The sequence below is a fragment of the Lynx canadensis genome, chromosome B1, assembly GCF_007474595.2.
Source record: "Lynx canadensis isolate LIC74 chromosome B1, mLynCan4.pri.v2, whole genome shotgun sequence".
Taxonomy (NCBI): Eukaryota; Metazoa; Chordata; class Mammalia; order Carnivora; family Felidae; genus Lynx; species Lynx canadensis.
In genome coordinates this window covers 22,599,760-22,627,361 of record NC_044306.2, presented here as the reverse complement: position 1 = coordinate 22,627,361, position 27,602 = coordinate 22,599,760, and the positions used below count along the sequence as shown (strand labels likewise).

Genomic DNA, 27,602 nt, shown 5'->3' with positions numbered 1-27,602 from the left:
GAATTATTTCTGATTGATCCAGTCTACTATTGATATTCTCTATTGCATTTTTCATTTTATATATCCTATTCTGTTTAGTTCCTTCTTATGATTCCTATCTCTGGTAAACTTCTCACTTTGTTCATGTGTTGCTTTTCTTACTTTGTTGAATTATCTTTAATGTGTTACTTTGTAGTTCTTAAAACACATACTTTTAATTCTTTATTGTGCAAATCATAGCTCTTCATTTCTTTGTTGGTCAGTTACTGGAAAAATTACAGTTTTCCTTCGGTGGTATCATGTTTCCTTGATTTTTCGTGTCCTTGAAGTTGAAGTCTTCATACTTGAATATTCATCTCTTCTAATCTTTACTGACTGGCTTTGGGGAAGAAATTCCTCCTTTCAGTTATGTTAGGGAATTCTGAGGCTTTCTCCTATCTTTCTTGTGAACACACCTGCTCTATACTTCTTGGTCCCTCTGAGGTGGGGGAATTCGGGTTTGTATATCTTCCTCTTGATCCTGCAAAACTAGAATGCTCTAGTTTGTGTCCTTTCTCCTCATGCTGCAGAGTTGGGCTGGCTTTCTGCGTTTGTCCAATTGTTATCTGAAAGGCTTACTTTCACTGCCAGCAGAGTGTGCGCAGGGGGACAGCCACAGGACAGAGGCTGTGCAGGGGCTGCACGTGGAGCATGAAGGGTGCCTCTGGGCCTGCTGGGGGGAATCCACAGGTGCAGTGTCTTCAGCAACTCACTGGCGGGCTTCCTGATGGATTCCACGAAGTGGTTGTTAGAATCTGCGTCCTTTTGATGTGTTCCGTTCTGAGGCCTGGTTGCTGTTCTCCCATCGGTCCACTGCCCCCAACTTGTGCAGTATATGACTCAGTATTCTGGATGGTATAAGATTTGTGTCTCTTCTCAGTGTCCTACATAGCTGGGGAAGCTGGGTGCTCACTAACACACTCTCGCTTTCCCCTCTGGGAGAAATCACAGAGAAGTTCTCTCAGGACACTGAGCTGTGCCCCCTGGGCGGAGTGAGCTACGAAATTGAAACCGTTTGTCTTACCCTCTTCAGTGCATCCAGTATTTCGTTTTTAGTGTTTTTCCAGTAGTGCTGGCATTACTCAATTGGACTCAGCTTCCACAGAGGCACTCTTGTTCATAGGCAGTTGTCAAAATCCATGTTTTTTTGGAGAGAGAATGCTAGAATGCTCTTATTCTGCCATGATGAGGATATCACTTACACATAATCAAAAGTTCTTAAAAAGTCAGTACTGTCAATTTTATACAGAAAACAAGTTTCTTGGAAAATATCAACTGAAATTATGTCAGGAAGAAATATAAATTCATAGTATACTAGTAAGCATTACATAAGGTGAAGTGTTTGCAAATCATCCTTGAAAAATGAAAAAGTCCAGTAGCTTCTAAGTCATTTTTTGGCAAGGATACGTGAAGGAATTATGCCAGTTAGTCAACTTATTCAGAAGAGAGTAAAAGGGAAAACTACCCACCTTCTTTAATGAGGTTCTTGTTTGTATTCTTCATATGAAAGTGTTTCTTTGGAGCATGATTGCAGGTCAGAAAATTTCCACTTACCTCTTGGAAATGAAGCACATGACAGAGAACTAAAAACCTATGTCAAGTTAAATTCCAAGTGACTGGAAGACAGAAAAATCTGATACATTCCATTCTGTCTGCAAATTTTTTCAACAGCTACTGAAACCACAACCACTATAAGACGCTCTTTTGCATAAGGATCCTTTGTTATTGAGAAGAGCAGAAAGTGCTAAGGGGCATAGTGTTAGTGGCAGATGTCAAAAATTGGCAAGAAATATTTTCCCCCAGAAAATGAGGACCCTGTCCTGAGAAGGAAGAGTTGTGATTGGGACCTTACTTCGCTACAGAAGGCTTACATGGGGCAGGGGGTAAAAGACAGCTGAGTCAGTGAGTGCTGAGGAACAAAAGGTGGCAGAATTCAAAGTACAGGCAAAGATCCACCCAGTAAAATTAGTGGCTTACCTTGAGATACTGATTGTATTTCTTGGTGGCAGTGACTCATGAAGAAATCAAGGGGAGTAAAGATTTAATGGAAGAAGTCCACCTGAGAGATAAAGGAGGTATGGCTACACAGAGGTGTCATATTTTAAAGAAATGGCCAGTTTTCATAACAACAAAAAATTGAACCACTGAGCTATGTAGTCTCTTGCTTATAGCCACTTCATTAGTTCAGGAAAAATGGGTGCTGTTCAAATATGAGCAAAATCAGAGCAATATCAACAAAGAATTTAACACATTGTCTGTACATATCTAGTGCAAGAAAATAATTTGCAAATGAGAGCAACTGCTCCTACAGAAAAGTTTTTCCTAGGGAAAACCTACCGGAAAAATTTTCCCGGAAAGTTTAGCGAAATTATAAAAATTACTCTAGTAGGGATAATGAAATACTTGCAGGAAAGACCATAAGGCTAAGGATGAGAATTTAGAGATGGCCAGCAAATAGGAAAGGTGGCATGGCATATGTCAAATCTTGCTTAGGAACATGGAAGCAAGATTTTTTTTCTCTTTAATTTTTTTCCAAATTCAGCTGTATATGAAATAGCAAAAGGTTGTAGGAATGGGTGGTTAAGCCATAGGGGAAGTAGAAATTAATGGAAAACCATCACAGCAAGGGTGTAAAGTAGAAATAGTGTCACTAACGCCATAGACATTACTTAATATTCATCATTTATGATTTTAGAAAGTTAAACTATAGGGGCACCTGGGTGGCTCAGTCGGTTAAACGTCCGGTTTCAGCTCAGGTCATGATCTCACAGTCTGTGAGTTCGAGCCCCGCTTCGGGCTCTGTGCTGACAGCTCAGAGCCTGGAGCCTGCTTTGGATTCTATGTCCCCCTCTCTCTCTGCCCCTCCCCTGCTCATGCTTTGTCTCTCTCTGTCTCAAAAATAAATAAAAGCATTAAAAAAAAATTAAACTATAAATACAAGTGAACTTTATTAACTAGGTAAAGGATATCTTAAAATCTCTAGCAAATATCTTATGTAGTGATACTTTAAAATAAAGCCTATAATTACCTACTGTTCATCATTTTATTAGTGGTCTTAGTCAAAGCTTAAGAACAGAAGAAAGAAATGCAGGGAGTAAATAAATCTAAATGACTTGTCATATTTACTTATGACTTTCCACATGGAAAATTCATCACCATTTATGGAGAACCAATAATAAAATTATTACTAGAGTTGGAAGAGTTCATGTCCAATAATCATTAGGAATTTTATACAGGAAGCAATTTGATATATAATTGAAAATAAAATCTTTAACAATAGGAAGAAGAAATGTGTGGTACTTAAATCTAACAAAAGATGTATAAAATTTATAAATAGAGTATCAAAATTGAAACTATATACATGTATATATTTATAGCTAATGTTGGTTTCTGCCTTTTGTCTTCATGTAGTATTCCCTCATCCTTCTATTTTTATTTTCCACAAATTAGTGGTCTTTGTGACTGAGTTGGATGCGATAGGACAGATTAAGAAGACCAGGCACATCACCTTATAGCAAACGTCTTCTGCAATAATATCTAGAGTCTAGAAATTCAAACAGAACCCCTGTAACCTTCTAGAACATACTTAAAAATACCTCTATAATAAATGGAGAGAATATAAATGTGGGTTTTTTAAAGTTTAATATTTGGTCACTTTTGATAATTGAGTCATAATGGATGAATTATACTGTAATATAATTGGATACTAGAGATGATCTCAATCACCTTATTAAGTTTAAAAGTGTTGTGGGTTTTTTGCTCAGGCTAGTTTTCAAGTTGCTTCATTCAGTAAAGCTACCCAGGTTTTTTGATGAAAGTATAGTATGTACTTTTTTCACTGTTATGGTAAAGTTAAAACTTCTTTAGTATTTAGTGTCTTACCAAATCTTGTCACTGCTTCAGTCTATCAAAACACTGACGGTCTCTCTGAATTATAGTCAGTTGACAATAGCATGCCTTCATTTTTCTCTCCAGAATTACTGTTAGAAACTAGTATTAATCATCATTACTATTGATTGAATTTTTCCTTCTTTGGGATATGTTTTATGTACTTATTCCTTACAATAACGATGAAAAGGAATTTACATTCTCCTCCTTGTACAAACAGGGAAACTAAGATTCAATAAACTCATTTTGCTAGCTCACATAGCTAGAAAATGATTAACTAGGACCTGATCCCACTTGTCTGACTTTTAAGTTCTGTATTCTTACCACGTTGCGGGGCGTCTCATAATGTGGGCACATAACTCATGTTGGTTGTTTAAACCAGTGGATGTAGTGAGCCATTATGACTGCAGATAAATGCCTGAGAATATTTATATGGTGCATAAATGTTAAATACTCGAACAGTCAGTTTTCTTGCATCCCCTGCTACATCATGCAGATTTTGCATTTCTGCTTTGAATCCTTGGAAGCTAATTACCTTGGCATAGCAGAAAATAGTCTAACATTCACAGACACATACTTGAGAAGGAATTCTTGGCAAGCATGCATGCTCACCAATGGAAGCCTTTTAGAAGTCAGTAACAGGCTGCAGAGAACAGACATGTTTTCAAACAGTGTGTTTTAAAACTACTCTGATGATACAATGTTGAATTCGAAAAGCTCCTCTTGAAACTCCCCTTTTTCATTACTATAGAAATATACAAACTTGTGGTCTTTTCTTTAGCTGCTGATGGCTTCTGGGAACTAATTTGAATCTTCTTTACCATTTTCTGCCTGATAGCCAGCACTTCCACTGCCAAACTTGACTCTTTATTTTTAAAAAAGGGCTATTTTGAAGGATTTGTTCATTTGTTCATTTCCAATCTTATCCAATTCTTAAGATACCCTTGCAAAGTTAAGAGTCTACCCAAAATGGCTAATCATGTATTCAGATTCTCAAACATTTGTCTATGCAAAACAACCACTATCCTGCTTTCCTTTGGGAAAGAGAATACGTATTTTGGTAATCTTTGGCAAAGTATTGTCATCTGATGTATAGAAACTCTGATGAAAGCCCTGGATTACACAGGAAAGGAAAGCTCCTAAAATAAAAACAATGAATTAGATTAGAGCAGACCCCTTGTGTAATACCAAAGGTGCAGAATGTGAATAGAGAGAAAAAAGTTTGTTAAAGAAGCTCTCTGTCCATATAGCCACTTCTTAGTACAGAACAAGTCTGTGTACAGTGAGCACTTGTGTATTGAACCTCTGCAGAAGTACCTCCCAAGGGATTACTTAGTGTTACATATCTTTAGTTTGATGGACAATGTTCTATGTTCTATGGCTTGTGCTGTTTTTGTTGTTGTTGTTGTCTTTTTCATTATTATATTTACCTTATTGTATATGACCCACAGGTAGACTAAGAATGAAGTTTTTGCAGGGGAAAAGAAGCTGTTCATGGTGTTTTAGAGGGTATGAGAGACAAAATTTGCAATTTCCTTATATAGAGAGAGATATGCAAATATTTAAAAAGTAAATATGAGAGCTTCCTGATTCCGAATTGAAAAAAGTAGGGAAAGGAGTATTCATAAGTTCTTCCTGATCTTGAAAGAAAGTGCTGTGAACTCCTGTTTGTACGTGATGATGATTGTTTATAGAGCAGAGTAAGTTCTGGTTCTGGTTTTACTCCGTTTTCCTTCCTCCACCCGCAAAGGAAAAGCAATGATAGACAATAAGCATATACATTACCTGTTTTATGATGAGTTTAAAGTGGAATGGTTGAGTAAAATATTGAACTACACTGGTACATAACTTTAAGGAGTATAATATAGATCTATAGTTTATGGTTTTCAGAAATAAATGTTGACTTGGAATATCAAAATGAGTTAAAATGTTATGTTTTATAGCTCATAGCACAGATCTTCTTGGCAACCTAAAGCTCTTTATAGATGGCTGTCATTTCAAAGCAGAAATAGAAGTGTGATGAGTAGTTATATTGATTGCATATACAAAGAAAAATATCCTAAGAATTTGCAATTAAAAACATGAAAGATAAACATCATTTAAAAAAATCTAATAACCAGACTTTATTATCATAGTAAATCTTGGTAGGACAGAAGCTGTTTTGTGCCTTTTAACACTGATGCTCTGTATTATAAGATGATTCACATACCTTAATGTGTCTTCTGTCTCAAAGAAAGTATATCAGGTTAATTATGTAAGTTTTGTGAAAAACTTAAGCTTGAAATTAATATAAATTATTATACAGTTTTCACATTCTTGAAGAGTTGTTTGGTGTCTGCACATTGTGTTGTATCAGTGGAAACGTATTTCTTAAGCGCATTCAAAACTGCAAAGCAGTTCTGACCTCAGAATGAGCGCCTTTACAAATTTATTTGAATAAAATTATATAACTTCTAATATTATGCAGATACTGTCTCTGCGGTTTATTACTTTGTTCTCCTTACAAGTGAGAAGCAAATAAGTGCTGCTAATATTTTTTTTTCCAGTGAAGCATCTGTTGTTTGAAGATGATTCTAAACATAAATAGTTTAAGTCATTTGAAGATGGGTATGTCTGTTTGCAAATAGATAGTTTCTATATATAGTCCCATGTATACTTTTGTATTGGAGTTTTGGTAACAATATAATGAAAAGAATTAATATATTTTTAGTGTATATTTTTCCTAATTTTCTATAATGAAGACCGACAATGCCTTCCATAACTCAAAAGAGTATCTTAAAACTACTCAGACATGGATGGACCTCCTTTTTCTTTCTTTCTTTTTCTTATTTTCTTCCTCCTCTTCCTCTTCCTCCTCCTTTTTTTTTTTTTTTTTTGATGTTGTGTGGTTGCCTGAGTCTTTTGCTTATTATAAAGTCATAATTAAATAAGCTTCACTATGAAGATCCAATACTTGGAATGACTGCCTAGTTTCTGTATTCCATTCCATGCTAATGGTATTCCACTCAGTAGTGGTTATAAGTAATATTTATTGAGACAGTGATCCTCAATGTAGGATTCCTTTCCATGAAATAAAATAGTCTTTTTAAAATTTTTTTTTTCTTTTTTTTTTTTTTTAAAATTTTTTTTTTCAACGTTTATTTATTTTTGGGACAGAGAGAGACAGAGCATGAACGGGGGAGGGGCAGAGAGAGAGGGAGACACAGAATCGGAAACAGGCTCCAGGCTCCGAGCCATCAGCCCAGAGCCTGACGCGGGGCTCGAACTCACGGACCTCGAGATCGTGACCTGGCTGAAGTCGGACGCTTAACCGACTGCGCCACCCAGGCGCCCCTAAAATTTTTTTTTTCAACGTTTATTTATTTTTGGGACAGAGAGAGACAGAGCATGAACGGGGGAGGGGCAGAGAGAGAGGGAGACACCGAATCGGAAACAGGATCCAGGCTCTGAGCCATCAGCCCAGAGCCTGACGCGGGGCTCGAACTCACGGACCGCGAGATCATGACCTGGCTGAAGTCGGACGCTTAACTGACTGCGCCACCCAGGCGCCCCAAATAAAATATTTAGTCTTAAGTAAAACTACACAGATGCTCTTTTCACAGAAATTTATGGCATTTCTAGGCCATGGCTAGGACTACTGCATTTTCTTTTCTTTTCTTTCTTTTTTTGGGAAACTTACCTAATTTAAATTTCATTCAGTTTTAGAATAAATATTTATGTTTCAGTATATTCACCTCTTCTCTGTTAATTCATGTTTAGCCATTTATTGACCATTCAAGAAGAGTTTGAAAGCCTACTATGTATTAAGAACTGTGAAGAACCATGTGGATATAAAATGATAGGACAAGGGGCACCTGGGTGGCACAGTCAGTTGAGCATCCAACTTCTGCTCGGGTTGTGATCTCATAGCTTGTGAGTTTGAGCCCCACATCGGGCTCTTTGCTGTCAACGCAGAGCCCAGTTCAGATCAGGTGTCCCCCTCTCTCTCGGCCCCTTCCCTGCTCATAGTCGTCCCCCACCCCTGCAAAAAAATAAATAAATAAAAGGACAAGATAAAAAAGATTAGGATATAGTTCTTGCCCCTAGAGACCTTACTTGTCTAATGATGGAGGAGAATCAACAGGATATAAATGCTCCGACTAAAATGTGTCCAAAATCTTGGTTTTCTAAGATGGTACTATTTTTTTTTTTTTTGGCTCTCCAGGAAAATGTGGCAACCAAAATGCTTTCCAAAGGGACTACCAAGGTTTTCTTTGATTATTGAACTGCAGCAAGTATCTGAGTAGCTTTTTTACTGTTTCAGAACATTACCCTTTTTTTAAATTTTTATTTGAGAGAGAGAGAGAGCGCACAGATGCTAGTGGGGGAAAGGCAAAGATAGGGGGAGAGAGAGAATCCCAAGCAGGTCCACACTGTCAGTGCAGAGCCCGACACAGGGGTCGAACCCATGAACTGTGAGATCATGACCTGAGCTGAAATCAAGAGTGGGTACTTAACTGACCAAGCCACCCAGGCGCCCCTCAGAGCATTACTCTTTAGTCTCACTTTTGGCTTCAAGTCATCCAATGCCCAAAAAAAAAAAAAAAAAAAAAAAAAAGCTTCTGATATTATATGAAAGTTTGGACACCTGAATGTACTGTTGATTATACTTTATTTTACTATATTATACTTGCATTCAGTTTTTTCCTTCCATTTCAGTGTCTGATCACTCCAGTTTGTTACTGTTTCATGGCTATTTTGATGTTAAAGAATTACAGAAGACGAAAACTTTTGATACTAACAGATAGTCTGGCTTGTTAGATGAAGCGCCAACCAAAACATGGGTCTATAGGCTATTCATCTATTGCTGAATATGAAATTAGATGGCTTTCAATTTAATAAGTTGGTCAAATCTGCCTTCTCAGGTAACTGTTTATATTTCCATGGCGTATTAAATATTCTTACGTATTACAAAAGGATCCTCTCTGACAGTTGTGAGTATTGTGGGTGAATGTGTGTGAGAATTATAAACCAAAGGAAAACAAACCATAGTGTGGGAGATGCAGGAGAGAAGCATCAAAGGAAAAGACTTCAAAAGGGAAGGGCTGGAGAAGGTGCAAGGCCTTAGGACATGTTTACACAGCTGAACCAGGCTGAGGCTTGTAAGGAACACCTAGAACCATTAACATTTGTCCAGGGCTGGATCCACCTTCGCACCTGACCCTTCCTAGTGTTATAGAAACCATTAACCATTAGACTGATTAACACACTTGCTTAACTGACTTCATGCACATAGTCTTTAGCAATTACCCTAATAAAAAGAAGCTTCATTCTGGAGTCGGGGCCTCATTCTGACTTGAGTATGAGGATCTTCACTTAACTGAACTTTGCGGACTCACCTTTTGCGAGTCTGGCCATACTTCCAGCAACACCACAGGATATTTATATGCCAAGTAAATCAAAATTTGACTTTTGCTTTTGGGTGACAAAAGTAGCTTAATGCAGGCCAGTGCTTCTATTTGAAATAATTTATAAAGCTAACTAAAATAAACGAATCATCTCTGATTCATGGAGAGCTACTTAGGTAATGAGAACTAAAGGGTCTCAGACTTTGATAGGGAAGGAACCTTGGACCAGTCATCCTGCCAGGGCAGCCCTGTCACCAAGCACCCTATGGACTTCACCTGGAACATGCCCGTTCCAGCTCAGGCTGTCCCTCCAGGGGTGCTTCAGTGCAGAGGGCAGCCCAAGACTCCCCGTCTGCACCTGTTCCTGCTGGCCAGTCAAAGCCATCAGGCACGTGCAGTCTACAAAGTTCCTACAGGAGACCCTCCTTCAAAATTCAGAGAGATAGCTGTGCATAATTCATAAAAATAGATACAAAGTCAAGCAAAGTGAGAGGAGTATGTTTCAAACAAAAGAACAAGGTAAAACCTCAGAAAAAGAACTAAAACAAAATGGAGATGTACAATGCATCTGATGAAGAGTTTAAAGTAATACTCATAAAGATGCGCATCAAAGAAGAGGGAGTGAACTTAGAACTTCAACAAAGAGAAATATAAAAAAGAACCGGTCAGAACTGAAGAAAACAGTAGCTGAAATGAAAAATACACTAGAGGGAATAAAAAGCAGATTAGAGGCCAGAAGGGGGAGTGGCAGGATATATTTAAAGTGCTGAAAGGGAAAAACTTACTCTACCCAGCATGGTTGTCATTCAGAACTGAAAGAGATAAAACACTTCCTAGGGTCATGGTCTCAGGGTTTGTGAGTTCGAGCCCTGCGTCCGGCTCTGTGCTGACAGCTCAGAACCTGGAGCCTGATTCGGATTCTGTGTCTCCCTCTCTCTGCCCCTTCCCTTCTCATGCTCTCTCTCTCAAAAATAAATATTAAAAAAAAAAAAAATTAAAAAAGAGCTTTCTAGATAAGCAAAGGCTAAAGGAGCTCATCACCACTAAACAAGCCATGTGAAAAATGTTGACGGGTTTCTTTAAGTGGAAAAGAAAAGGCTATAACCAGAAATAAGAACATGTTATGAAAGAAAAATGTCACTTCTACAGGCAAATATACAGTCAAGACAATAAATGAACCACTTAAAAAGTTAGTTGAAGGTTAAAAGACAAAAATAGTAAAATCTATTACAACTACAACAACTAGTTAAGGGACACACAAAATAAAAATGTCAAGATGACAAAAACAAAACATGGAGAAGAGGGGAGTAAGGAAATTATCAGCTTAAAATAGACTGGTGTGTATATATGTATATATAATCTCAATGTATATGAAACTCATGGTAACCAAAAACCTACAACATATACACTAAAATAAAAAGAACCAACGCATAACACTGAAGGAAACTATCAGTTGATAAAGGAAGTGACCAAGAGAAGAAACAGAGAAGAACTACAGAAACAACCACAACACCATTAACAAAATGGCAGTAAGAACACACCTATCAATAATTACTTTAAATGTAAATAGACTACTCTAATCAAAAGACATAGGATAACAGAATGGATAAAAAGCAAACAAACAAACAAAAAACCAAGACCCATTTATATGCTGCCTACAGGAGACTCACTTCAGATCTCAAGACACAGAATGAAAATGAAGGATTAGAAAAAGATATGCCATAGAAATAAAGAGAAAGCTAGTCTAACAATACTCGTATCAGACAAAATATACTTTAAAACAAAGACTGTAAAAAAAGACAAAGAAGGGCATTACATAATGATAAAGGGGTCACTTCAAGAAGAGGATATAACAAATATAAATATATATTCAGCACAGAGTCACTGAAATGTATAATGCAAATATTATCAGACAATAGAAATTGACAGTAATATGATACTAAGGGACTTTAATGCCCCACCTATATCAATGGATAGGTCATCTCGATAGAAAATCAATAAGGAAACTTTGGCCTTGATTGACAGACCAGAAGGGCTTAATAGACATGTACAGAATATTTCATCTAAAACCTACAGAATACATGTTCTTTTCAAGTACACACAGAACAGTCTCCAGATCACATTAGGCCACAAAAGAGGTATAAAATTCAAAAAATGGAATCATCAAGTATTATTTTTGACCACAATGGGATGTCTAGAAGTTAGTTACAAGAAGAAAACTGAAAAAAACACAACACATGGACACTAAATGATGAAGAAATCAAAGAGGAAATAAAATCACACCATGAGACAAATAGAAACAAAGCTTTTCAAAACCTACTGGAAGCACCAAAAGCCACTGTAAGAGGGAAATTCATGCCACCACAGGCCTATTTAAGAAATAAGAAAAATCTGAAACATTCTTAACTTTAAACCTAGAAGAACTGAAAAAGACGAGCAAACAAAGCACAATGTTAGTGGAAGGAAGGAAATGATGATCAGAGTGGATTAAATGAAATAAAGATTTAAAAACTACAGAAAAGATCAATGACACTAAAAAGTAAATAAAACTAGGGGCAACTGGGTGGTTCAGTTGGTTGAACATCAACTCTTGGTTTCAGCTCAGGTCATGATCTCACGGTTTCATGAGTTTGAGCCCCGTGTTTTACTCCACTGACAGTGCGGAACCTGCTTGGGATTTTCTCCATCTCTCTCTCCTGCCCCTCCCTGGCTTGCTCTCTCTCTCTCTCAAAATAAATAAAACATAAAAATAAAATTAAAAAAAAAAAAAACTAAAAGGGTCTTTGAGAAGATCAACAAAATTGATAAACCTTTATTTAGACTCAAAGAAAAAGAGATTGACCAAATAAATCAGAAATAAAAGAGAAGTTGTAACTGACACCACAAAAATACAAATGATCATAAGAGATTACTACACACAATCACATGCTAATAAACTGAACAGTTTATAAGAAATGGATAAATTCCTAGAAATTCCATCAGTCTTTGAAGACTGAATCGTGAAGAAATGGAAAATCTGAATAGATGGATTACAAGTAATGAAATTGAAGTAGTAATTTTAAAACTTCTCAAAAAACAAAACTCGAGGACCAGATGGCTTCACAGGTGAATTCTACCCAAATATTTAAAGAAGAGTTAGGACCTGTGCTTCTCAAATTATTCCAAAAAATTGAAGAGCAAGGAAAGCCTCCAAATTCATTCTGTGAGGGCAGCATTACCATGATACTGAAACCAGACAAAGACACTACAAAAAAAAGGAAACTATAGGTCTTCTCTCATGAATATAGATGCAAAAATCCTCAATGAAAATTAGCAAACCAAGTTCAACAATACATTTAAAAGTGTTATACATCACAGTTGGAAGTGTGAGTTATGCAGGGAAGCAAGGATGGTCAACATATGCAAAACAGTTAATGTGATATTTATAACACATTCACAAGAGAAAGGGTGAAGCCCATGTGGTCATCTCAGTAGATGCAGAAAAAGCACTTTAAAGGGCAACATTCTTTCATGATAAAAACTCAGCAAAGTTGGTTTAAAGGGAACATATTTCAACATAATAAATTCTATATATGACAAACCCACAGCTAACATCATACTTAGTAGTAAAAACATGAAAGATTTTTCCTCGAAGATGACAAAGAAGACAGAGATACCACTCTTGCCACTTTCATTCAGTGAAGTATTGGAAATGCTAGCCACAGCAGTTAGCCAAGATAAATAAAAGTAAAGAAGAAATAAAACTATCGTTTGCAGTTGATACAATACTGTATGCAGAAAATCTTAAAGCATCCACCAAAAAACTATTAGAACTAATGAATGAATTCAATAAAGTCCTAGGATAAAGTTAGTGTACAGAAATTGTCCTATTTCCATACACTAATAATGAGCTACAGAAATAGAAATTAAGAAAAAAAATCCCATTTATAATTGCATTAGAGAGAATAAAATACCTAGGATAAAGATTAACCAACATGGTAATTCTGAGGACTATTTAAGATGTTGATGAAGGAATTGTGGAAGACACAAATAAATGTAAAGATATTCTGTGCTTATTGAATAGAAGAATTAATTTTTCTAAGATGCCCATACTTACCCAAAGCAGTCTACACAGTGCAATTCCTATGAAAATACCAATGGCATTTTTCACAGAACTGGAGCAAAGCATGAATGAAATCTAACCATTTATGACAAAATGGATGGGCCTAGAGGCTATTATGCTGAATAAGTCAGAGAGAAAAGTACCATATGATTTTGCTTATATGTGGAATCTAAAAACCAAAACAAATGAACAGGCAAAACAGATACAGACTGGCAGATACAGGAAACAAACCGGTTCCCAGAGGGAGATGCCGGGTGACATGCATACTAAATCAGGGGGATTAAGAGGTCAAAACATCCAGTTATTGAGTTAGTCATGAGGATGTAGTGGACAGCATGGGGAATACAGTAAGCAAAATTGTAATGACTTTGTATCTTGACCGATGTTAACTAGATTTTGTTAGGATCACTTCGTAATGTATACAAATATTGTATTACTCTGATGTACACTTGAAATTAATAGGAATTTTATGTCAATTACACTTTTTAAAAATGAGGCCTAGTAGAATTCATTTGGCTTCTGCAGCCGCTTTTATACTGGAGCCAATTGCTGATTTGGGCAAGAATTGAGAATCCAGTCCAGGTCCCAGCAAAGGGGTACTGTAGAGAAACGGAAAAATAAGCACATCTTTTGGTACAAATTTCATTATTCTCAAGCACACTCTGGTTGTTTGCTGATGGAGAGTGGCTGAAAGCCCTAAGCATCAAGTCTCAAAAGCAGAGTATTTTTCAGTCTTGTGTTTAAAACGGATGTGGGAGCCACCTGTCTTTGAAAATCCTGTCTGAGTTCAGTCAAGAGAGATGGCACTTTATCAGGGCCATTACCCGTGACTCAGTCATTACATTCCCTGATTGGATTAAGGCGATTACATTTTACTAATAAATTTGACAGTATTAAAACAGAAATTAGACCATTTTATCCATTCATCAGTTGATGGACACTTGGGCTGTTTCCATTAATTGACTATTGTAGATAATGCTACTATAAACATTGGGGTGCATATATCCCTTTGAATTAGTATTTTTGTATTCTTTGGGTGAATACCTAGTAGTGCAATTGCTGGATTGTAGGGTAGTTCTCTTTTAAATTGGAGGAACCTCTACACTGCCATACTGTTTTCCAGAGTGGCTGCACCAGTTTACATTCCCAGCAACAGTGCACAAGGTTCCCCTTTCTCCACATCTTCGCTGATCCCTATTGTTTCTGATGATGTTGATTTTAGCCATTCTGACAGGTGTGAGGTGATACTCGTTGTAGTTTTGATTTGTATTTCCCTGATGATCAGTGATGCTGGACATCTTTTCTTATGTCTGTTGGCCATCTGTATGTCTTCCTGAGAAAAATGTCTATTTAAGTCCTCTGCCCATGTTTTAATTATTCATTTGGGGGGTGTTGCATTTGATAAGTTCTTTATATATTTTGGATTCCAACCCTTTATCAGATGTGTCATTTGCAAATATCTTCTCCAGTTCCATAGTTGCCTTTAGGTTTGTTGATTGTTTCCTTCGCTGTGCAAAAGCTTTGTATTTTGATGAAGTCCCAATAGTTTAGTTTTGCTTTTGTTTCCCTTACCTCAGAAGTATCTAGCAAGAAGTTACTGTGGCCGCTGTCAAAGAGGTTGCTGCCTATGTTCGCCACTTGAATTTTGATGGTTTCCTGTCTCACATTTAGGTCTTCAATCCATTTTGAATTTATTTTTGTGTATGTTGTAAGAAAGTGGTCCACTTTGAATCTTTGGTATGTTGCTGTCCAGCTTTTCCAACATCATTTGTTGAATATTTTTTCCTGCTTTGTTAAAGATTAATTGACCATACAGTTGTGGGTTCATTTCTGGGTTTTCTATTTTGTTCTGTTGATCAGTACCATACTGTTTTGATCACTACAGCTTTGCACTATAAATTGAAGTCTGGAATTGTGGTGCCCCCAGCTTTACTTTTCTTTTTCAAGTTGCTTTGGCTATCTGGGGTATTTTGTGATTCCATACACATTTAGGATTGTTTGTTTTAGCTCTGTGAAAAGTGCTGGTGGTATTTTGATAGGGATTGCATTAAATGTGTAGATTGCTGTGGATAATAGAGATAATATAGACACTTTAACGATATTTGTTCTTCCAATCCAATCCATGAGCATGAAATGTCTGTTTCTTTGTTTCATCTTTGATGTCTTTCAAGAGTGTTTCATAGTTTTCAGAGGCTACAGGTCTTTCACCTCTTTGATTAGATTTATTCCTAGTTATCTTCTATCTTATTTAGTGCAGTTGTAAATGTCTTTCTGCTGCTTCACTATTGGTGTATAGAAATGTGCCAGGTTTCTCTACGTTGATTTTGTATTCTGCAAATTTGTGTATCAGTTCTAGCGATTTTTTTTGGTTGAATCTTTTGGGTTTTCTACGTACAGTATCATGTCATCTGCAAATAATGAATGTTTGACCTCTTCTTTGCCAGTTTGGGTGCCTTTTATTTATTTTTGTTGTCTAATTGTTGTAGGTAGGAATTCCAGTACTATGTTAAATAACAGTGCTGAGAGTGGACATCCCTGTTGTGTTCCTGACCTTAGAGGAAAAGCTCTCAGTTTCTCCCCATTGAAAATTAATATTAGCTGCAGGTTTTTCACATATGGACTCTATTACGTTGAGGTATGTTCTTGCTAAACCTACTTTGTTGAGAGTTTTTATTATGAATCGATTTGTACTTTGTCAAATGCTTTTTGTGTATCTAAATGATCATATGGTTCTTATTTCTTTTATTAATGTTGATTGATTTAAGAATAAATGAGCTTTTAAGTATTGGTGGATTCTCTTGGCTATCATTTATTAAAAATTGATGTGTTTCTGTTCATCGGAGTTATTGGTCTGTAGTTCCCTTTTTTATTGTAGTCTTTATCTGCTCTTGGTATCAGGGTAACATTAGGCTCATAGAATGACTTTGAAAGCTATCCTTTCTTTTCTATATTTTTGGAATAGTTTGAGAAGAATGGATATTAATTCTTCTTTAAATGTATGGTGGAATTCACCTGAGAAGCCATCTGGTCCCGGTCATTAGTTTGTTGGGAATTTTTTGATTACTGATTCAGTTTCTTTGCAAGTTATTGATCTGTTCCAATTTTCTCTTTATTCCTGTTTGTTTTGGTCATTTATGTTTCTAGGAACTTATCCATTTCTTCCATGTTGTCCAATTTGTTGGCATATAGTTTTTCATAATACTCTTATATGGTGTTGGTTGTTATTTCTCCTCTCTCATTTATGATTTTACTTATTTGGTTCCTTTCTCTCTTTGGTAAGTCTGGCTGGAGGTTTACCAGTTTTATTGATTTTTTTTTTCAAAGAACAAACTCCTGGTTTCATTGATCTATTCTATTGTTTTTTTGTTTTGTTTTGTTTTTAGTTTCTAGATAATTATTTCTGCTCTGATCTTTATTATTTCCTTCCTTTCGCTGGCTTTAGGCTTCTTTTATTATATTTTTTTCCTAACTCCTGTAGGTATAAGGTTAGGTTCTTTGAGATTTTTCTTCTTAGGGTAGGCCTGTATTGCTATATATTTCCCTCTTAGGGCCACTTTGTTACATCTCAAAGGTTTTGGACTTTTGTGGGTCCCCCCCTTCATTTGTTTCCTTGTATTTTTAAAAAATTTCTTCTCTGATTTCCTAGTTGACCATTCATTGTTCAGTAGCCTGTTTTTTAACTTCTATATATTTGTGGTCTTTCCAGATATTTTCTTTTGGTTAACTTCTGATTTCATAGCGTTGTGGTCAGAAAAGTTGCATGGTATGATTTCAGGTTTTTGTATTTATGGAAGCCTGATTTGTGACCTAATCTGTGATCTACTCTGATGAATGTCCCATTTGTACTTGAATGTGTATTCTGCTGTTTTAGGATGGAATGTTATGAATATATCTGTTATGTCCATCTAGTCCAGTGTGTCATTCAAAGCCATTGGTTCCTTGTGTATTTTCTGTTTAGATGATGTATTAATTTAAATGGTGTGTTAAACTCGCCTACTTTTATTGCCTTACTATCGATTACTTCCTTTTATGTTTGTTACTGTTTTATATATATGGGTGCTCCCATGCTGAACATGTAAGTATTTACAATTATTATATCTTCTTGTTGGATTGTCCCCTTTATTGTGATATAGTGCCCTTTGTCTCTTAGTACAGTCTTTGTTTCAAAGTATAGTTTATATGATAAAAGTATTGCTACCCTAGCTTTATTTTGACCTCCATTTGTGTGATAAATGTTTCTCCATACCCTCACTTTCAGTATGTAGGTGTCTTTAGGTCTAAAATGATTCTCTTGTAGGTAGCATATAGATGGATCTGTATGTGTATCTATAGTGTTTTTTTTAACCCATCGTGACACCTTATATGTTTTGATTGGAGTGTTTCGTCCATTTACATTCAAAGTAATGATAAGTGTTTATTGCCATCTTAATACTTGTTTTGTTGTTTCTGGAGATTTCTGTGACCCTCTCTTGTTTCTGTCACTTTTGGGCTTTCCTTTCCACTCTGAGTCCCCTTTAATATTACTTGCAGGGCTGATTTAGTGATCATGAACTCCTTTAGTTTTTGTCTGTGAAACTCTTTATCTCTCCTTCTAAACTTAATGACAGCCTTGCTGAATAGAGTATACTTGGCCGTAGATTTTTCCCACTCAGCACTTTGAGTATATATACCATGCCACTTCCTTCTGGCATGCCAAATTTCTGTTGAGAAATCTTCAGCAGTCTTACCTTGTAAGTTAAGGACTTCTTTTTTCTTGTTTGTTTTAAGACTTTTTCTATACCAGTATATTTTGCAAATTTAATTACAATATGTCTTGGTATTGGCCTCCATTTATTGAGTTTGATTGGAGTTCTCTGTGCCTCCTGAATCTGGATGTCTGTTTCATTCTCCAGATTAGGGAAGTTTTCTGCTATTATTTCTTGAAATAAATTTTCTGGCCCCCTTTCTCTCTCTTCTTCTGGGACTCCTATAATATGAATGTTATTACATTTGATGGAGTCACTGAGTTCCCTAAGTCTGTTCTCATGTTCCATAATTCTTCTTCTCTCTCTCTTTTGTTCACCCTTATTTTCCATCATTTTATCTTCTAGTTCACTAATTTGTTCCTCCACTTCTTCCAGCCTGCTGTTCATTGCATCAAGCCTGTTTCCAATCTTGGTCATCACATTTTTCATCTCTCAGGGATTCTTTTTTTAACTCTTTTATCTCTATGGTAAAGGTCTCCCTGATACCTTTTATGCTTTTCTTAAGCCCAGTGAGTTGCTTTAAATTCTCCATCAGGCACATTACTTATATCTGTTTTGCTTAGCTCTCTGGCTGTCGCCTTATCTTGTCCTTTCCTTTGGGATAAATTCCTCTGTCTTGGCACTTTGGTCTAAGTCTCTGCCTTCATCTGTGTATTAGAAAAGCCCGTTATGTTTTCTGCTGTTCACCATAATGGCCTTATGAAGAGGAGATCATGTAGCACTTTAAGGAGTGTCTCTGGTGTGTGGTGCGTGCACTCTGCTGTTGTATTGTGGCTGCTCTAGCCTTCAGGCTGGTCATCTGCAGGGGCTCTCCTCGCCTGCTGTGGGCAGTGGTTGGTCCTTGGCCTAGATGTGGCAAGTTTTAACTCTGGTGAAATGAGACCGGATGCCACCCTACCAGAACTGAAGCCCTGCAGAACTCTGTTTGGGGGACGTGGCGTGAGCAGGGATTTGTGCTGGTCTGTGGGAGGGGGCCCGCTCCGTTGGAACTGAGGCAAGCTTGACCGAGAAAGGCAGTCCCACCAGACGCAGGGGTGTGGGGTTTGGTGTAAGCAAGGTAAGCAGTCAGTATCAGAGCTGCGCTGCTTCCAGCAGGTGGTGTGTGTTTATGCTGAGTGGTGATGGAGGAAAATGGCTCCAGCCAGGTTGTTTGCCTGCCTTCTCTCCAGGAACAGGAGAACTCTATCTCAGCCAAGTCCTCTGACCTTTACAGCTCTAGGCTTTAGGTCTCACTGTTGCAAGAACTCAGGAAATTCAGTCCCTCTTGTTTTCTAAGCTAATGACTTTGGAAAACCATTCTCCTTGTTTTTTCCCCCTTTTCACGCTTGGTTACCCTCCCTCCCTCCCTTTCTTCCTCCATCCCCTTCTCTCTCTCTCTGTCTTGCTCTCTCGCTCTCGCTCTCACTCTTTCCTTCAGTATGACCTCTTCTCTCCCTTTAGTTGTGGAGTTCTGTCAGTCTTCAGGTCAATTTTTGGGGTATTCAGGATGCTCTGATAGTTAATCTAGTCATGTTCATGGGACGAGAAGAGCCTAGAGTCATCCTCCTCCACTGCCTTCTTCTCTGAGTTGAGGTCTGTATATTTAAATGGGTTAAAAACATTCTTCATCTTCACTATTTTATAATATATATAATTGCCTTCAACTATGAATCTAGGTGGTTAATAACCTATGCTTTGGACTGTCTTTGGTTAGGACATATCAGATTGCCACTATGCCAGATGCTTTATATATGTTATTGAATTTAATTATTAACATTTTTAGCATGATTTTTATGCCTATTTTATAGATAAATATGAGAAGCCAGAAAACAAATAACTTACCCAAAGTCCCACAGTTAGTAAGTGAAAATCATGCCAATGGGTGAACTGATACATGATTTTTTAAATTTAGTTTCATGACCATTATATTTTTAAAATTCAGTATTCTGATATTCTTTAACTCACATATACACTGTTTTTCAGTGTATAGTCTTTGCTATGACTTCTGGCCAGATGTGGAATCATATCCGTGGACCTCCGTATGCTCATAAGAACCCACACAATGGACAAGTGGTAAGTGTGTGTTCTAAGTATCCACATTTTGCACTTTAATCTTGTTTATATAGGAATCAGAAATTATGTTTACTATTTAGTGAGAAAGGATTTTATTTGTAAATTATAAGTTTGTTCTTTCTCTTCTAATACTACGTCTGCTATATACATACACATATATACAATATATTGTTTTTGGGATGAGGACTGCTTTGCTGTTTAAGAAAATTAATGTACTGGGCCACCTGGGTGGTTCAGTTAGTTAAGCATCCGACTCAGTTTCAGCTCAGGTCATGACCTAACGGTTTTGTGAGTTCAAGCCCCACATCAGGCTCTGTGCTGATGGTGCAGAGCCTGCTTGGGATTCTCTCTGCCCCTCTCCTACTCCTGCTGTCTCTCTCTCTCTCTCTCAAAGTGAATAAATAAACTTAAAAAAGAAAAAAAAATTAATGTTCCTACCATATCGAATAGACATTCATAACCTACTTTTTCAACTTTACATATTGCTCCGGTAATAATATGTAATGCCAGCAGAGGAAATAGGAACAGTTTGTAGTCACTGTCCTATCAGTGGTAAATTTAATTTAGTTCAGAAAAGAGTAATGAAAACATCATTATGAACTCTGGTAGTCCTTGTATTAGAATGCTAACAATTGTTTGCTACAAAATTAAAAGTGACATTAATGAAATCAGTAGCAAAGTTAACATTAGTAACTACTACTGAATTTACTTATTTTGTTGCTTTCCTTTTTTAGGGTATTGTTTTCAGGAGGATTATTTCAGGTGTTTTTTTTTTTTTGGTGAATGGGATATATTGTAATAGATCAACTATCTTTGGGGCTTAGTATTTATTAGGTTGGTGATGATTAACTGTTTAAAAATGTAATTTTTTCTGTAACTTTTTCATTTGGAAAACATACAGATTCTGAGAAAATAATGTCATGACAACCCTGATATACCAATGGCCAAACAGTTACTAGCTCATAACCAATCCTTGTTTCATCTAGTCCCCCACTCCATTCTCTTTACCTGCTGTTGGATTCTTTTGAAAGAAGTGCTCAATGTCAGTTCATGTCATACAGAAATACTATAGTAAGCATCCCTAAAAGATAAGGCCTTTGAAAATCATAACCATGTTACTGCAATCACCTAGGATAATAAATTCTTAATTTCTAAAATTGTGGTTCTGAATAAAATTTTCATATGGCAGTATAGTTATAAATTCTCTATAAGTATAGATTATAACATAACCTTATGAGATTTATTCTTCACTGCTCACAATACTTGAAATATGTTTAATATTAAAGCCAACAAGTTACTTATTTCTTCTTCCTACATTGTGACTTTCTTTAAATTTCTTTGTGTAACTCTATAATACAAGGATATAATTCACTTTATTCAATTGCCTGTTCCTTGACTGCACAGTCAGGTTTTAAGGACTAGTTACTAATTGCCAGATTAGATACTACATAATAATCAATTTGGCCTCATATTTTTGTGAACGTACTTAGATTTCTCCTAAAGATGGCAATGATATGGAGTCAGAGTTAGTTTCTTTGGATGCTCAGCTGCCATCGTCATTTAGCCATGGGTTTTGCTATGTGTATGTTTTTGAAATCTGTCACTACTTAGAAGAATTGAATGTTTTTAATATTCAAATTGAATTATTTTAAAGAAAAATAATTGGAAATATTTTTCAAGCAAGTCTTTCTGACCATCCTGTTGGAAAGTGTAGTCCTTTCCTCTCTTTCTCCCCAGTGCCCGCACTATCTCCCTTTTCTGTTTTATTTTTTCTTCATAGCACTTTATCATCTTCTAACATGCTGTATTATCTACTTATTTTGTATTATTTTTGTGCGTGTCTGACTTTTGTCATGATACCAGTAAGATATAAGCACCTGACAGCATGACTTTCTATCGGTTTTTGTCACTGATATTTTCGTATTACATAAAGAACGTCCTGACACAAAGATTTGATCACTGTTATGTTCATGATACCTAAACATGTAAATTTAGGAAATCTTCTAAGTTTATCATTACTGTCTTTTAACATTCTTTTAAAAGAATATTCCTTAGGTTGAAAGCATTAAGCATTGCTTTTTATATTGTTCGATTTGTTCAAGTATATGGAAAATTAATCAACATTCCTATGAAATGTGGTAACTTCTCTACTCTTCAGAGGTTTTAGCTAGGATCCCTATAATAAAATACAGAATTATAAGAGAAAATCACATTTATTAACATGTATACTGCCTGCATACATAGGAGGTACTTGGAAAAATTTGTAAACACACAGAGATAACTTAATGTACATGCTCAAATACCATCGTTAGTTAAAGAGAGACAGAAATGTGTGGAGGGGAGGCCACATTTGTGCAGGTGACCAGGAAAAGTAAGATGTATTACGCAGATTTAAGTCACAGGTGCCTTCCTTCCATTCATAAGGGTCTAAAATTGTCTCCAGAAATTTACCTTTGTCCTTCCTGGTAAGGGGGGAGGAGGGACACCTTTGTAGATGTGTATGCTGCTTTTAGCCAGATTGGGGAGGGCAGAATGCTTTTGCTGTATCTGCTTGTTGGTTGCCTTCAGCTCAAAATAATCCTTATGATGGGGGAGTATGGGGCAAGCTGAGGGCAAAATATGGGCTGACACACTGCCTCATTCCCAGGTGGAATATGTGTGGTATTCCTAGGACACCCCTGGCTACCCAAGAACAAAGGAACCGGGTTTAAGTGCTTGGCCATGATAATGCGAGAGACTAAGGCAAATGAAAAACTAAATTCCCTTACTACCTGTAGCCCATTGAGAAGTCCTTGAAACTGGCAGAGTGACCTCCCTCTAGGAGCTAGCTACCTCGATGATGACACTTTGTCAGTGGCAAAAGAGAACCTTAGTTTAACATTGTCCCAACCTGGAGGATCCTGTCAGTCTACTTCGTTTTTCTCACTGCCCCAAGATATATGCTGGCAATCAGACTCCAGGCTTATGCTCCGCCTCCATATGCATCTGAAGGGTCTCATGACTGAGGTTTTATTAAACGGTGATAAATGGTGTTTGCCTAGCAACAGCTAGCCCCTCAAGGTCCTGGAAACTTGGCGTCCAAAATTTCTTAGAGAATAACTCTATCCCTGACCTCCTCCCAACCAACCTGAGGGTGTATAATGAGTTACCCATCACAACCCTAAGGGTTGTGTACAACCAGGAAGAGTACAGCTCTTCCTGCCCATGAGTCCTGCCCCCATGCTTTAATAAAATTGCCTTTTTGCACCAAAGACATCTTCCAGAATTCTTTCTCGGCCGTCGGCTCTGCACCACCCCACCATGCTCCCAAAACTTCATCATTGACACCAGTGGCATATTTTGAAGTGTCATATTCTGCTACCCTTCATTCTTACTGTAATCTCTATTAATATTTCAACTACTGCTTTTCTAATACATGTAGTTTACTGTAGTTTATATGTAGTTAATACAAAACATGTAGTTCATTATTCCATGTAGTTTACTGGAGTAAGCTTCTAAAATGTTTGTGCTAATAGCGGTGATGACGGTGGATATGACCTGTTGCTTACTCAGTGCATGTGAGGCACTACACTTCATAGCTGAATATTTTGGGCTACCAGATGAATATTCCTGAAACATAACTTGTTATAGGTATAATATTAATATGTGTATGGAACTGAGTTACCAGTTCAAGAGCCTCTCCATTTCCTGACCCTTATAATTCTGCTTTTTTAACTTGATAACTCTGCTTTGCAAAAAAACTCAGTATTCGCATATTTGCACTGTTGCTTGTTTCCTGAATATATGCTTTATTTTGCTGTTTCCATTCCTGGAGCGTTCTCTGTATCTATCAAATCTCACCTGATTTGCCATCCTGCTGAGATGTGTTAGTTCTTAATTACATTGGAAGTGCTCCCTACTTTCTTTATATATTTATTAACATGTAGTTAGTCCACTTATGTATCTATGCATTTTTAGTATAATAATTTTTTAATGATTCATATATCCTATTTTTTACTTTATTGTTTTATGTTTCAAGTTTTTATTGAAATTCCAGTTAATTAACATATAGTGTAATACTAGTTTCAGGACTAAAGTGACTCATCACTTACATATGATACCCAGTGTCCATCATAACAAGTACCCTCCTTAATGCCCATCACCCATCTAGCCAATCCCCCCACCTACCTCCCCTTCGGCAACCCTCAGTTTGTTTTCTGTAGTTAAGAGTCTATTTTGTGGTTTGCCTCCCTCTTCCCCCCACCCCATGTTCAACTGTTTTGTTTCTTAAATTCTGCATTTGAGTAGAATTATATATTTGTCTTTCTCTGACATATATCCCATTTTAGTCAAGCCCTTAGACATACAGAGTTTCTCCTAAGCTATTTTTTATCTTTACAACTTGCATTTAGCTTGTTCTCAATAAATGTTTTATTAAATGATTATAAGGTTTCATACTGGGAAATTTTTGTTTCTTAAATTGGATTATCTTAATTCTCCTTTTAATTTTTTTTTCTCACTAGTCAGAAGAATAATAGGATTAACATGTCACTGTTAATTCAGCATAAACCAGTTACTGACCTTAATGTGACAGGAACATTTAAAGTTCAGATTAGAGACACATTTTCTTTATTTAGAAAGTTATTTGTTTTTCAGGTAGAGATTGGTGTGGCTCTTAGGAAAAGGAACTCTGATGGCTCAGAGGAACACATTAAGAGAATTTTCTGTATTTTGAAAGGGAAAAACATTTCCTTCTTATGTACCTCTTTTAACATATTTATCGTAACTTTCAGCACCTTAATAAAAATGATAGAAATGATGAAATTGAAACCATAGCCAAGGTATTTAAACAAATGAATTCTGTTCCAAACTCTTCACCCCCTTTTATTTCACATAAATATAAAGGTCTTAGAAATTCTGGAGTTTCTTACTACAGAAACAATTGCATGAGAGATGTGGCTACAGTTGAAGGTTTATGTGAAATGCTAACTGCTTAGCAGTGTAGAAAGGGCCTATTATAGCATCCAGTAAAGGGGAAGCTGAATGTTGCCCATGAGTATGTAGCTTTTTTCTTGTTTTGCATTTTAACATATTCCAGCAAAATTTCTCTTCCTGCCTTTTTATATGCATAATGTCAACATACAGTGAAACAGGAAATTACGGTTTAAGTTTTGTTTTAATGAATTGATTTACATAATAATGTGTTTTCATATTACTGAAACAAAATAGAAGATTAACTTTGCTTTACAAAATGAAATGGTTACTGGTACAGAACTTTAATGATTGCTCATTAGAATGATAATAGTAAATGTTTTTCTTTATAATAGATGTATTTAAATTTTAAGATATAACTTAAAAATTAGCACTATCCTTCTTTGGTAATTTCTTCATATTTTAACCTACATTTCTAAAGAGAAATTACCATGTAGCATTTGTGTTATTATAAAGAGGCTATTTACCTCTTTCAGTGGTATGGAATAAAATGACAAAGGGAACCTCCACTCACATTTTAAAGACTTATTTGTAGGTAACTATTATACACAAAGATCAGCTAATTGAGTTGTAATTTTTGTTCAGTTTTGCTAAGTTACAGAAATGTTGTATTTCAACTCTATCTTAGGTGGTCAGAAGAATTTGTGTTAAAATTATTCATGAAGGATTATTTCAGTGTTATGTTAAAGTGAAGTAACTTTGTAAATACCTTAGGATTGTGCCACGGAAATCTGTGATTTCCCAAAATAGTGGATTTTTTTTCCCTGCTTTTCTCTGAAGTTGTAAATTCTAAATAGAATTCTGGGTGATGATGAGATCTTTTGTGCCACATATTAATTACATAATGAGATTGACATTTCTCTGTATAAGTAAGTTTTAATAGAATTTGGCTTTATAACATCTAGTGTTACATTTTTTAAGCATAAAAGCCACATTAGTTATTAAAAGACTTATTTTTTTTTCTCCTTCAGACTGACAGTTTTTACTTAGGGCACTGATTTATTAGATATACATCAGCATTATCACGTGGTATTTTAAATTTCAGGTTATACTTTAGGAAATCTACAGGAAATTCAAATGCATAAGAACAGTTAGACAGTGTTGAAAGAGAAGTACAAAGCTAACTCTAACTTTAGGTCACCAGATTTCAAAACTTACTTTAAAGCCGCATTAACTAAGATGGATTTTATTCATCGAAGGATAAACAAATAGACCAATTTAACAGAATGAGTTTTCACAAACCTATGAACGCGTATATGGCTACAGTGACACCATAATACTGTGTGGAAGCATAAACATATGAAAAAGATTTCAACCTTATTATTACTTTATTAAGTATGTGAAAGTTAAAACACAATAAGGTGCTGCACTGCATTTACCATAATGATTAAAATCAATAGCACTGATACCATGCAGAGTTTCAGTCACTAGAACAGGAATTGGTTCAAGCAATTTAAAAGCTGACAGCATGTAGTGAAACTGATCAGACTCCTACCCATGATCCTGAAATTTCATTTCATAAATGTATATTCAGGAGAAATGCATGGAAATGATTGCCAAATGCAGTGTACAAAAATGTTAATAGCATTATTCTTAATAGTCCCAGAGTGGCAACAACCCAAATGTCTATCAGCAGAATGATTAAATAAATCATAGTACAAACAGTGGAATATATGTAGTTGCTTTTTACTTAGAACAAAAAGAACTGATTTCAAAAATGAAATGTTAAGTGAAAGAAGCCTGGCACAAAAAAAAAATGTATTTAACTTCACAACCAGGCAGAACTTATCTGTGTGTTAAATGTTAGAAAAGTAGTCCCTTTGAGCTGTGTGAGTTGTAGCTAGAATGGGACATGAGACAGCTTCTCGACATCTATCTCTTCATTTAGGTGGTATATTCACAGGTGCTATCAGTTTGTGAAATTCATCTAATTGTAAACTTGTGAAATAGGAACTTTTCTGTGTGCATGCTATTATACTTCTATAAACATTCTTCTGTACTCTGCAAACTGTAAGTCGTTGACAGAAGAAATGAAGATAAACACAAACAAATGGAAAGATCCACCATGATCATGAGTAGAAAGAATTAACACTAAGAGGTCTGTACTACTCAAAGCAATCTGTAGCTTTAGTACAACCCCTATCAAAATACGAAGGGCATATTTCTCAGAAGTAGAACAAAGAAATCTAAAAATTGTATGGAACCACAAAAGAAAGCAATCTTAAGAAAGAAAAACAAGGCTGGAGGTGTCAGGCTCCCTGATTTCAAACTGTACTATGGAGCTATGTCATCAAAATACTGTAGTACGAGCACAAAAACACACAAATCAATGGAGCTGATTAGAAAATCTGAAAATAAGCCCATGTGTGTATGGTCAATTCATCTTTGACAAAGGAGGCAAGAACATACAATGGTGAAAAAGATGGTCTCTTCATGGTG

General features: G+C 36.2%; 1 protein-coding gene across 5 annotated transcripts in view; it reads left to right on the top strand.

Moving 5' to 3' along the window:
• Nucleotides 1-27,602, top strand: part of TUSC3 (tumor suppressor candidate 3) — a 600,786-nt gene that overhangs the window by 491,718 nt on the left and 81,466 nt on the right. For 4 of the 5 annotated variants that reach the window (XM_030312239.1, XM_030312236.1, XM_030312234.1 and 1 more), the window contains one exon: nucleotides 20,103-20,192. The exons of the other annotated variant lie outside the window; for it this stretch is intronic. In XM_030312239.1, coding sequence (XP_030168099.1) covers nucleotides 20,103-20,192 — 90 coding nt within the window. The remainder of the gene's footprint in view (nucleotides 1-20,102; nucleotides 20,193-27,602) is intronic. 5 annotated transcript variants of the gene reach the window in all.